The sequence below is a fragment of the Urocitellus parryii genome, chromosome 4 (genome assembly GCF_045843805.1).
Source record: "Urocitellus parryii isolate mUroPar1 chromosome 4, mUroPar1.hap1, whole genome shotgun sequence".
NCBI lineage: Eukaryota > Metazoa > Chordata > Mammalia > Rodentia > Sciuridae > Urocitellus > Urocitellus parryii.
The window spans coordinates 147,534,997-147,547,943 of record NC_135534.1 but is presented as its reverse complement, the minus strand read 5'-3'; the positions used below and the strand labels follow the sequence as shown (position 1 = coordinate 147,547,943).

Here is a 12,947-nt window from a genome sequence, read left to right as displayed (position 1 = left end):
GGCAAAGACAGATCAGCTTGTTAGGCTCTCATTTTGAAAGGAAAGAACACTCATGTATGGAATATTAAACATGTCAACAGCCACCAAAAGAAGCCCAGAAGCCTTTTCATACAGGATGTGAGTAGGACTGGAGAAAATACGTGAAGATGACATCTTAGGCCAATGCCTCCAAGGAATAACATCCTACTCAGAAGCCAAGTTTTATTATTTGCAACCCTCCTTTGTTTTTGTTTCTGAGAAACAATAATAAGCATTCATAAGGCCCTTGATGATTTTATAAAGTACCTCCACATGTGTCAGGTTGTCTGATGACAACAAAGGATTAGATTTAAGTTCCAGAAATAAATGTGAATTCATCCAAGATGATCAAGAAATCAAATACGGTGGGGATCTCCTTCTCACAGTAACACTTGTTGCTCATGGACTCGTGTATGTGTGTGAGACTCTTGGGCCTCCTTTTTCAGGTCTGTCCTCCTCGGCCACAGATGTTCCCTCAGGCAAGAGGGGAAGTGGAGAGGGTGTGGAGGAAGGGGGAAAGAGATTGGGCAATAGAATCTAAGCAAAAAGACACAGCTTCCTACCCACAGTAATCAGCCAACCCTTTTCCTTAATGCACAGGACCTGAGTAGGATTCAGGGGACTCTACAGGAGCTTGGTGATGAGTACTGATTCAGACCACTTCAGGGGTCTATATCTAGGATACAATAAATGCAGTCTTCTGTAGACATCAACCTGAGGTTTAAGAAACAACTAGACCTTACTCAATCATTTCTACTTAAACTTCTGACAAATAAACTTCTAATTTAAAAAAAATAAGCTAGTTGGAAATTACTGGACAATATCAATATTTTCAATGTAGGTGTCAAACCAGTCACAGAAGAGACTTGGACATGATTCTCAGTTCTGTGGTTTCTAAACTGGCCATGAAGTTTGAACTCCATTCCTCCATGGATCTCAGAATGTCCACAATCTAGTTAGTGAAACCTCAGGAAACTCTCCTGACACGAGAAAGGAACCAGGGAGAGGAAGCACAAATGGAGCAAGCCTGTTTCATCTCCTAGTTGACAATTCTAATAAAAAAGAAAAAAATTCTATCTTTAGAATCTTTAATAACTAAGTCTAGTGTTTATCCAAGCAGTGCTGGAGATCTACTGGAACTGGTAGCACAGACAGGCAAACTAATTTCTTATCATAGAAATAATCTCTAGACAGGGAGAGAAATGAGAAGACTATGAATAAGTAGGTTAAAGGAAGAATACTTGGAGTGGGAGAAATTCACTAAAGATGTAGGAGTTGTGAGTTGGGGTTATAGGTCGGGATTAGAGCTCTTGCCTAACATGTTGGGTTCTTTCTCCAGCATTGATGGGAAAAAAAAAAAAAGTGTAGGATTTGCTAAATATCACATTTTAAAAGGTTCTACCATCCAAGGCTCATTCAGCACTAATCCATGGCCCAACTCCAGTTATTCCACTTTTGCAAATTAACTCAGAGAATTCTCTGGATATCAGATTTTCCTTAGGAAAGAGAGATGCTGAGAGCTTCAGGGCCATTCTGAAATCACACAAAAATGGCTTCAGAATTGTTAGCAGCAGCCAGCCTTACTCTTTTTCCTGGGGCCTCCAAACTAGAAATTAAATATGTTGGGATGAAGTGGGTTTTGGACAGGAGTACCCCAGGGTCTCTAAAGATCCATAGGACTTAGTGGGTAACTAGGGAAATCAGTGGATTTACATACACTGATATAATTTATATCTTTCATTTTTCAATGAAGAAGGTTTTGTGATCAGTCAAAATATTTTAGGGCTTATTTGGGACAGCATTCTGAGGCGAGAGAGAAGTGTGAAGACACAACAATACACGTTACTATGAGTTGAATACAGTTTGTCCCCTCTGAAACTCATGCTGGGATTTGATTGCCACTGTGGCAGTATTGGGGGGCAGTTAGATTGTGGCGACAGATTCAGGCCTTTCTCCCCAATGTGAATTCTTGCTCCTGCAGGACTGGACCAGTTACTACAAGAACAGTTTGTTCTGAAGTGAGGCTGCTCCTTGCATTTTCTCTCTTTCACTTGCACCTGCTTGCCCTTTGGCTTTTCCACCATGAGCTGAAGCAGCAGCATGAGGCCCTTGCTGGCACCATGCTCTTGGACTATCCATTCTCCAGAACTGTGAACCCAAATAAACCTCTGTGCTTATAAATTACCCAGTCTCAAATGAACCAAGACACAAGTATGAAAGAGTAGTTTCATGCAACACTCAAAGGGAACAGGACAAGATAAAGGCTCTGTAATCCCATCAACACCTCTTATCTGGACTCCATCTTTCTGATAGGCCCAAAAATCCTATCACACCTGCTCAAAGCCATTCCAACTATGACCTCCTCCAGGAACTTTTCCCAATTCCAACTCTCTTTTTAAGGCCCAAGGCATGTAGCTTTTAGGTAGCAGTTGCCACACTTGGAGGCTCATGTTAGTGATATTTGTGCATGTATTATCACCAATAGACAAAACTTTGACTTTGCATCTCTTGCCAGTGACTCCATACTTGTTTAATTTCAACTGAGTGCCTAATTGATTGCTAAATGAATAGATTTTCCTAGCAACAGACAGTACTTTTAACCTTTTATGTCAATCCTGTTTGATTAGGTTGTTTAGAGCCTAGTTTTGAAGATTCTGAGGCCATGACAGAGCTTAGTAGTAAGAAGTGCTATAATCAATTAGTGATGCCTGCTACAGGGCAGGGTTGGGAGTGGTGATGTGAGTACTGAATATTTGTGAATATAAATTAAGGATTATAAGAATTTAAAGAAGAGAGATTAATTCTGATTAAACAATCAGAGAAATCTATACAATAAAAATGGAAATGAGATCTATCCTCAGTGATGCACAGGATAACTAACATTGGATGAAACATCTGAGCAAAAGTATTCATGAAGGAAAAGTATAACCCACCACAGGAAAGCAACTATTAGACAAGTTCAACTAAAATATAAGCTCAAACAGGAGGTTTACGTAGGAAACAGGACTGATCACTGTGGCAGGCTCTGAATAAAGATGACAAAAAAGAGTCAAGAGAGAGAAAGGAGGGAGCAAGATAATAGTTTTTATTTAGCTAAATGAAGAATGAAATCTTCAAGAATGCTTTAAACTACCAATTAGATTATCTAGGTTTGTTAGGGAGGAAGAAACCTTGCTTAGTGGTTAATAACCTAAGTTTTGGAATCAATCTTGGATGCAAACCTCACCTCTGTGTCCTCAGGCACATGACCTGAGTGTTATACGTTTCTGTGTCCTCATCTGCAAAATGGGAACCCTGCTAACTCATTTAATGTATGGGGATCAAAGAGGAAATCAATATACAATAAACTCAAGTAAGTCCTCAATATATATTAGTATTAAGCTCACTTAGCCACAAGAAAAAGAACTTTTCAAAGGAGAAAATGTGTTTCCTGTGGTGTCTTATATTTTAGGGAATCTTATGTGACATTTGAAAAGTGGCTAAGTAGATCAGAAAGCAATTAAGTATGTGAGTTTGCACACAAACTGGGCAAAACCAGTTTATTTTCCAGGAATGGGCAGAGGCTAGGAGATTAGGCTTTCTTTTGTTTAGGTATACCTGATAAGGAGATCTTTTTTTAAACTTATTGTTTTTGACTTAATTCATTACTAAATTTTAAATAACCAGCTAACTCTTAAGCAATGGAACAGTGGTAGAAAAACAATTTAATTGCAAAATCTCACATGAGCTCTCTTGCCTAAAATTTTCCCCCTGGTTGAGTGAGTGCTGAAGTTTTAACATCTAAGCGCTGAGCTCAAACTCTCAGAACAGTTACAAGAATAAACATGCAGTACAGACCATCTCTGGGGTCATTTCTGAGCTGAAGTTCCAATCCCAAAAGCCACCACTTTACTTCAACATGCAGTGTTAAGCAGAGATCACATGATGCTGGCGCTAAGACCCTTGCAAGATACTTGGAGATTTGCTGTGGCCACTGTCACATCTTTGGATACAGTAAGGGACTGTGAGACTAAGAAGAAGCCTGAGAACTAAGACTTCAGCCTGAGCAGACAGACTGGTGGAGGATCTTACTCCTCAGTGCTGGTCTGGGTCTGAGTGGTGAAGAATGAGGCATAGTGTCCCCCCGCACCCAACCTCTATCTCACCTGAGAAATATAGGGGTATTTGTTAGAAAGAAAATGTCCTCCCTGTGATAAAGAAACAGGCAGTCAGCAGATAGTTTCTGAAGCAAGGTAACAAAGTTTCTGGCAAGGAATGAGTCACTGAAAACACTTCCTTTTCATTAACAGAGGTGTTACTGTGGAGTGTATTAATTACAACAGAGCTCTCTGTTGCAGTTTAAGGCTGTTCCCCCAGCAAGTATAATGAATTCGCTCCTTCTAAAAATACCAGCTTTGCTGAACTATAGCTCCAAAGTGAGTTGTGGGCTTCACAGTAACTGTCTCCAATATTGTCTTCTACTGAATGTATGTTTAACACTCAAAATAGGAAAGGCCATTTAAAACATTTGCTACTTCAACAGATGATGCTGCAGGAGGGTTTATGTGGGCCATTCCATGTCATCTAAAATGAGTACATTTTCTTAAGTAGTGCTTGAGTCCCCACAGTCTAAGTGACCCAAGATTTCCAGTGACAAGGGAGAACTGCAGATTTCCTCAGGCAAATACAGCCTCCCTGGCAGCAGCCTGGCAAATCACTGACTCTCCAAGAGTTATTTTTGGTCTCAACTCTGTTAAAGGTAATCACAATTTCTCACAAGTAATTAATGTGGAAAGCTCTCTCTGTATAAGCAAGAGCTCACACGTGCATTCACATGCTCTTAAAAGCTGAGTCCTAATCCCACTGGTTTACACGTTGTCTGACTTGACTTAGGTTTCTTACTCATCTGAGCTACTTCCTGAATTAGCACACAAAAAATTTAACACATCATGTTTCTCTGTTGAAACTTTCTTTATTTCTTGTGCTTGATGCTCAAAATTTTTCTTTTTTCTTTCTTTCCTTTTTTTTTTTTTCTTTTGCAGTGCCAGGGATGGTACACCCAGGTCTTCATGTGCTCTATCACTGAGATACACCCCAGCCCACGGTGCTCAAATTTTGACAAGTGGGTAACTTTTATTCTATAGTTCAATTGTACTAAATAAAACATTAAATCTTAGATTGAATAACATTTAACAAGACATTTAATATATGTCAACTATTAGCAATTTACTTCAAAGTCCTCAATAGGTGGCATTTGGAATGTACACCCTGATGTGCATCTAATATGAAAAATATCATTTTAAGGTTCATTTTATAATTCATTTTATAATTTTATGTTTAGATAATTTATTTTGGGGTTTTTTTATTTGATAGATTTAATGTATATGCCTTGCATAGAACAACCTCAAATCAGAATCTTTTCAGTGATTCAGTGATTCTTCTAATCTGGTAGGTTCTGATTTTTTTTATTTTTTTAATATTTTTAGTGGTAGATAGACACAATACCTTTATTTTATTGTTTGTTTATTTTTTTAATGTGGTGCTGAGGATCAAACTCAGCACCTCACATGTGCTAGGCAAGCACTCTACCACTGAGCCACAATCCCAGTTCTGGTTGTGATTTAGTTTTAAAAATGAAAGCAACAGGAATAGGCATTCAAAACCCAATTTTCTTTTCTTGATTCCTAAATAGGTAGAACTTGGGCCAATCCAGCTAAGGATCTTTTCTTTAAGCTTCTTAATTAAGCAGATAAGTATGACAGATAGATAGATGATAGGTTGATAAATGACTGATAGATAAATCAAAGAATAGTTGAACTCAAGATCAAGGTGATTTCATCTTCATATAATACTTTTTAACCACCCCTCAACCGTATCTCCTTAGTGCCCTGCAGAAGTCTCTGGCTGCCAGTAGTGACCTGAGGAATGACTATATCATAGAGTTAAAGATTATCAGCCTCAGAGATTTTCTAATCCAGGGTCTACAAGTATGCAGCACACATACCACTATACTACAATGCTATGCCCTTGACAGACATCAGTAATCCATCTCAGAACTTTGGTTTCCATTTCTTTCTCAATAAATATCATAACAAACCCCTTTCTTCCCTTTCTTTCTGATAAGAAACAATGATCCAAAAAGTATAAGTGTAGGATATACTTTTTCACATAGCTTTTTAAGAGCCAGTTGCACAATTTTAAGGTCTCATTTTGTTTCCAAGTGACTTCTGGGTGTAATAGGAGTTCCCTCAAGGGGTTTATAATCTAGTTTAAGGAAGAAAAGATGAGCATGCTTGATATAAATGTAGACTAAGGGAAGTGTTAATCTGTGCTACTGACAGATCAGATGGGGCTGAACTAGATAGAGAAAATGAAGTTTTATGTAAGTTTTATGCTCACTGATTTATTCTTATTAACTCTCTGGGTCTTAAATGGTTCAACAATTCAACAAATGTTGAATGTTATCTACCAGGCACAGAGACAGTTGCTCTAGGCACAGAGAGGAGCAGTACAGGATTCCTTCCCTCCAGGGTTCACGGATTGATAGGGAGGCAGAGAAACCAGAATATAGGGTCATAAATACCAGGCAGATACTAGTTAGAAACAGCAGTGGGAAAGCATAATGGTTAGGAGCAGTCTCTGGAGCCAGACTGCCAGGATTTGAATCCCAGCTCTGCCTTTGATCAGTGACCTTGGACTAGTTTCTTCACTCAATTTCCTGAAAATATGCTTGATAGAAATATCAAATGGATCAGAACAGTGCTTGGCATATGGTAAGCAACCCTAAGTCTTAGATCTCACATGTGAAACTGGAAGGGAGGGCATTTTGCACCACCTTGGGGCGAGAGGTGGGGGGCGCTAACCAGATGAGGGAGGGTCTAATCTGGGTCTTGAAGGATGAGGTGAGCAGGCTAGATGCAGACAGTGGGGGGTTGTGGATGTCATGCTAAAAAGGACATCCTCTCCACCCTGAGGGCAGTGGGCAGTTCTGCACTGTTTTAAGCCCTGGAGCACTATGATCCAGTCTTACTTCTTAGAGAAAGGTCACTTTAACAGCAGTTTCAAAGATTAACTATTGTAGGGGTTGGACTGGTGGTCTCCATACAAACAGGCCCATGCCCTAGTCTCTGGAACCTGTGAATAGTAGCCTGTGTGGCAGAAGAGTGAGTATTATCTCATATGGCAAGATGTGATTTAGTTAAGGATCTTCAAAGGAGAATTTTCCAAGCAAGCTCAAAAAGGCCATCACAGAAGACAGAGCTAGTGGGAGACCACACACACACAAACACAGAAGAAAGTGGTGTGAAAAGGAGGTATGGCCACCAGCTCAGGAATGCTGGGACTGCCACCAGAAGGTGGAAGAGTCCAAAAGCAGATACGCCCCCTAGAACTCTCAGAGAGAGTGTGGCCTTTCCAGATTCCAGACTTCTGGCCTCCAGAACTTGGTGAGAATAAATTTCTGTTGTTTTCAGCCACCCTGTTTACAGCTCTTACAGTAGTCACAGGAAATGAATACAACCTTAACTCTTCACCTTCCATCTTGGGAGTGTGGAAGCCCATCCCTGCCCAGGATAAGCCCTCACCAGACCACTCCACCCACAGATGAGTGTCTTTTGTTCTCCTGGGCCTCATCACCCATCATTCATCCTTCTCTGTCTGTATCTTTATCTCTTTTTTTAACGTTTTTATTAGTCGTTGATGGTCATTAATTTATTTATTTATATGTGGTGCTGAAAATTGAACCCAGTGCCTCACACATGCTAAGCAAAGGCTCTATCACTGAGTCAACAACCCTAGTCCCTGTATCTTTACTTGTAATGATTGTTTCTCCCCAGGTTAAATCAGGATCAAGTCTCCTAAAAGTGAAACAAAATAAAAAATAACATCTCTGGATCTTACACTAGCTACCATTTGGTCCGTCCCCTTCTCACCTCCACATCATCTCCTTCCACTCTCTGCTCACCTCACTCCTTTCCTTGCTGTTTAATGACAGAGTTGTGGTATTTCCCAGATATCTGTGAAAACTTGTTCCTTCACCTCTTTTCAGCCTTGATTCAACCATCACCCTCAGTATGGCCTTCCCTGTCACCTTATTAAAATTGTAGCCCCTACCTTCCCTAACCACTTACCTGGCTTTATGTTGCTCTAGATCACTATCACCATCTCACATACTCTATGTTGTATTTTGCCAACTTACTGTTTACCCTCTACCTCTCTCTACTGGGACATAAGTGCTACAAGGGCAGGGAATTTTGACAGTTGCTGTGTGATCCGGCTTTAAAAACAGACCCTGCACACAGTGGATACCCATTACATATTTGTTGAGCAAATGATGTAAGTGTTGGTTCCTCAACCCTGCTGAGCCGAGGCTCTGTGATGTGAGGGTCTGGTCCTGAAACCAGCATGAGTTACGCTGGCCCTGTCCTCAGGGACTTCACAGACACACATAAAATCAGACAAAAGAAAGCAAATACCAAGTCTCAAATGAACACCGCCAGGTATATGTCATGAAAACTCCTACGGAGGAGATGTGAGGCAAGGGTATTACTAAGAATGTGAGGGAATTGTTTTTAATTTTAGACCATGGAAAATTGCAATCTATCAATGATTGCTTCCTCAGGGCTCCAAAGGAAATGATTTACAACAGTAGACCTTCTTGCGCCATTGTGTAAACAATACCTATTGCTTCCTCCCAAGATTCCTAAGCTGGAAATCACAGATTTTTTTCAAATGAGTGAAATCACACTTAACCAGTCTGGAAAGGAAGATGAGGCTTTATACTGCGAGGTGGTTAAAGGGTAACACAATAGCCTACCAACACCTCATGTGATATCATTGCTTTGGGGGTAACTGGGATCAGAGTGCTCACAGAATTCTCTCACTCGGTAATTCTGCTTGGACAGCATTCCCACTTACAACACAAAACCTCTTCCTTCTTAATTTCTGCTTGTTAAAGGAATTGAGGATCAAGCTGCAGGGCACAAAGCAAAATGATTAATTCTTTCCAGTTCCCTTAAGAAAGGAATAATGTTACAGAGGTATTGGTTTAGAGTTCCAAATTATAGGCTGAACACTAAGAGGAAAGAAGACAGTGACATGGCTTGGGAGACTTTATTTCATAAGAAAATATTAATTTTCTCATCATCAAATCATTCAGATTTACCTTGAAATAACATTTATTGAGTGCCTATCATATACTAGCCACGAAACTGGGTATTTTTACATTATCTTAACCCTAATAACATATCCCCATTTTCCAGATAAGGCAACTGAGGGTCCCAGAAAGTAAGCAATTTTTCTAGATGGTAGAACTTGACAGTACCAGAATTCAAGCCCAGGCCTAGCTCCAAGCTCTGTGCTGATTCTCTTTTACTAGAGAAGCAGGGAAAAGCCTATAAGAATTATAATAGAAGCAATGGAAATGATCCTCATGGCATTTTAGGAAAGGCTTTTCATGTGAAAATCCAAGATATTATTTTCAGGATCCTGTAGGATTTCACAGAAATTAATAAAGGTGGTTACCTTACTATTTAATTCCTTCACTTTGTGAATACGAATTTGAGAAATGTTTAGTTCATAGCATCTTCTTGCCCATGAAAAGAGTTAATTTCTCATTTAATAAGATGATTTTTAATTGCATTTCCTCTTATATGTTGTATCTTGGAAAACTAGACTTTAAACAGGCTCATAAAGAGTCTTTGCCCTTTATTTCAATAACTGAAATATTTTATAAAGTCAGGGCTGCTGATCTATATACAGCAAGAACCAAACATTTCAATGACTGTAATAAGATGATATTTCAACAGGGTAGTTAATAAATTTGAGAGTTTTTTTCTTTTTTAAGAAGAAAAATCCAGAAAAGGCAGTTGCAGAAGAGTTCTGTGATTCTTCTGAATCAATTAAGGCAGTTATAAACTCTTAGTATCATAACCTAGCAAAGGGCTAATGGATACTCAGTGCCACTGTTGTCAAGTGGCTAGAATTTCACTGCTTGTTAAGCAAGTGAGCTGGTATTAATCACACAAAAAGAGGTATGATTTTTCACTCAGGCCCAGTGCATTCCAAAAAGAAGGAAAAGAGGAGGAACCCAGGAAGTGCTTGGGTGGGGATGGTTTAAACTTGAGACTTCTCAGATCAGAAGCAGAAACTTGTGGAGGGACTTTCCAGGGTTGCAGTCTAGAGGAGCAAATGTCCAACCATACTTTAGCCAGGCACGTACAATTTTTAAATGGTGAATTGTCTTTATGGAGAAAGGTCCACCTGATACCAAAAGACAACTGCAAATGGACACGAAATCACTCTTGACACTGAAGATATGCAACTGGGTCCAAAGGTCAGGGAGCAACTACTCAAAATCTTTCAAACTGGCCTCTAGTGAGTGGCTGTGGTGACCACTTGGTTAACAAATGAGTGTCTGGAGAGCTCAGGGCTGAAAAGGCAGCATTACACTGCACTTGCACAGGGACTGGGAGGGAGACACTGACTAGGGTTATCCCCAAAGTCTTTATAAAGGCATTTAATAATTCCAATTATTTACTAGGAAAACAAACATGGCCATCTCTTCTATTTGGCCGAAGGGAATTGCTATTTACATGTGGTAGGGCAGGACAAACCTGTCTCTAAAAATGCCCAAAGTCACTTGGCAATTTCTAGAGGTAAGAAGTCAACACTTGTCTTCTTTCCTCCCATAGATGTTCTCTGCTAAGGCAATTCCAGGATATTATTTATTTACCAGAAACATGACTTTCCTTTGCACAAGGTTCAGGAGGAGCCTGTCTGACCCCAAGTATCCCATTCCAGAGGTTTTTCTCTGTTGTTGCTGTTTTTTGATGGGGAGGATTTTGGAAGGCGGTAGGCAGCACCAAACACTCAGATTTAGAAGCAGCAGACCCAGAGGAAGGTGCATGAGGTTAGAAAGGAGACTGGCTGCCCCACCCCACCTGCCTTTCTATTAAAGGCAGCAGGTTTCCAAGCAGAGGGTGGAGCCTGTCAAGGAATCCACTTTCTCCAGAGGGTGCACCAGCCCTCACCTGGCTGGATTTCTCCACCTGTGCAAGCTCAAAGAAGGGTATCCCTGGGCCCAACTGAGAAAAGAGACGACCTTGGCAGAAATTAAGGATCTAAAATACGAATAACCCGTACCTCCGAGCTCCGACAACAACCTAGTCCAGTGATCTGTCCGGAGTGAATCACTTAAATACACCCTAGTTTAAATGTTTAAAAACAAGTAAAACTGGCTTAACATTATTTTTATTAGAAAATGTGGAGAGCAAGGTAGCACAGGAAGACTGGGCTACGCGAGTTCTGTCTTTTCCCCTGTGATCTCCCTTGGGCCACAACTGCACGCCCCTGAATTCAGGCATGCATCTGGCAGTTCTACAGAGCTCCGGTGCAGAAAGCAGGCGCTCACTCCCTTGGAAGGTACCTTTCCGTGCACCGCCCAGGGTGAGGGGCGGCAACACTCCTAATCTCCCCTGGAGGCTAGGCCAGCCCGCAGGCTAAGGTGTCTCTTCTAGTCCTACAAAGAACTGTAATCCGTTCCGGTAACTGGTGGGATAACAATGTTCAGGGAGGAAAAAAGCGGGGGGTGGGGCAGATAGGATGGAAAAAAAAAATTAAGCCACGCTTGCTTTCAAAGGGGCAGAAAACAGAGCTACTTGCTTCCCTTTGCACCTTTAAATCCCCTTTGATCATTCTGGGTAAAGCAACCCAAAACGGAGTCCCCCGAGTAGCTTTATTCTTCGCATGCATAAATTTCGCGCTTGGGGGAAAACGGCGGTCTGGGGTCCAAGGCCAAGGTCCAAGGGGAGCGGGTGGCCCCGGCAGAGTCTGTGCCCGCGCCATGCCCACCTTTGCACTCGCACACCCCGCACGCGGCCTGGGCTCTGGGCACGCGTGAGGGTGCGTGCATCGCCCACCCGCCGCGCCGCTCACCTAGCACCACCGCGGCCACGGTGGAGAGCAGCAACCAGTTATTCTTCAGGAAGCGCTTGTAGTCGTATCCCTTCCTCGGCGTCTTCCCCATGGCTGGCGTCCAGGTTCGGAGCCGCAGCTGCGACCGCCGCTATTGTGCGCGGGGCTCGGCCGTGGGCGCGTGGGCCGGGGCTCCCGGGATCGCCGGCAGCTCAGTGGCGCGGCGGAGGCGGGATGCGGGTGCTCCTGGGAGAGGAAGCGCACAGACTGCTGCCGCTGCCGCTGTCACTGTCACCGCTGCCACCTGGGATCGCGCAGCCTGCTCGCCACCCAGCTAGAGCGGTGGTTTTGCGTGGCTGGCGCGCCCGGCTCCTCCCGCTGCCGCCGCTCTCTGCAGCGACCCGGCCAACCAGTGAAGAAGGAGGGAGGAGCGGCGGGCCCAGGGAGGCGGGTGGGTGCGTGCGTGGGGCGCCTGGGGTCCCGCAGAGCAGGCGTGGGAAGGCTCCCAGCGCACCGGCTGGAACTGGGGGTGCTTCTCCAGGAACCTGGTCTGCCCCATGGCCTTCAGCTAGAGTGGCTATAGCTCGTCCCCCCCTCGTGTTAGGTCTTGGAATTTAGGGTTCCTTTGGCCCCTTATCCAGAGGGGGCGGAGTCACTGCCCCGCCCTCCCTCTCTCTCTCTTTCTCTCTCTCTCTCTTTCTCTCTTCTTTTTTTTTTTTTTTCCACACCAGCCTTCCCATTGCTGGCACTGGGAGAACGCGCTGCCCTTGAGAGTTTGGAGAGGCTTTGAGTTGGGGGACACTGGTTATGCCTTGAGTCCCTCTTGATTTCCATGCAGGATGTGATTTGGCAGACGCCTCGAAAACCTGAAGCCTCTGGGTGAGCAAAGGAAAGAGCAAGCGAGCACTGGCAGTAGAACAAGGCTTCCGGAACTTTCACACAGGGCCGCTAATCCCCCGCAGAGATTATTACTTTGAATTTTGAGACTTAAGAGGCGAGGCTTCAACAGTATTTGCTTGTGGACACAGACTTGGAAG

At 42.7% G+C, this 12,947-nt stretch overlaps 1 protein-coding gene across 2 annotated transcripts in view; it reads right to left on the bottom strand.

The window, feature by feature from the left end:
- Positions 1-12,217, bottom strand: part of Slc1a1 (solute carrier family 1 member 1) — a 72,990-nt gene extending 60,773 nt beyond the window's left edge. For both annotated transcript variants that reach the window (XM_026414258.2, XM_026414259.2), the window contains exon 1: positions 11,932-12,217. In XM_026414258.2, the coding sequence (XP_026270043.1) occupies positions 11,932-12,022 (91 nt within the window). In that variant the 5' untranslated portion in view covers positions 12,023-12,217. The remainder of the gene's footprint in view (positions 1-11,931) is intronic.
- Between the last annotated feature and the right edge of the window lie 730 nt (positions 12,218-12,947).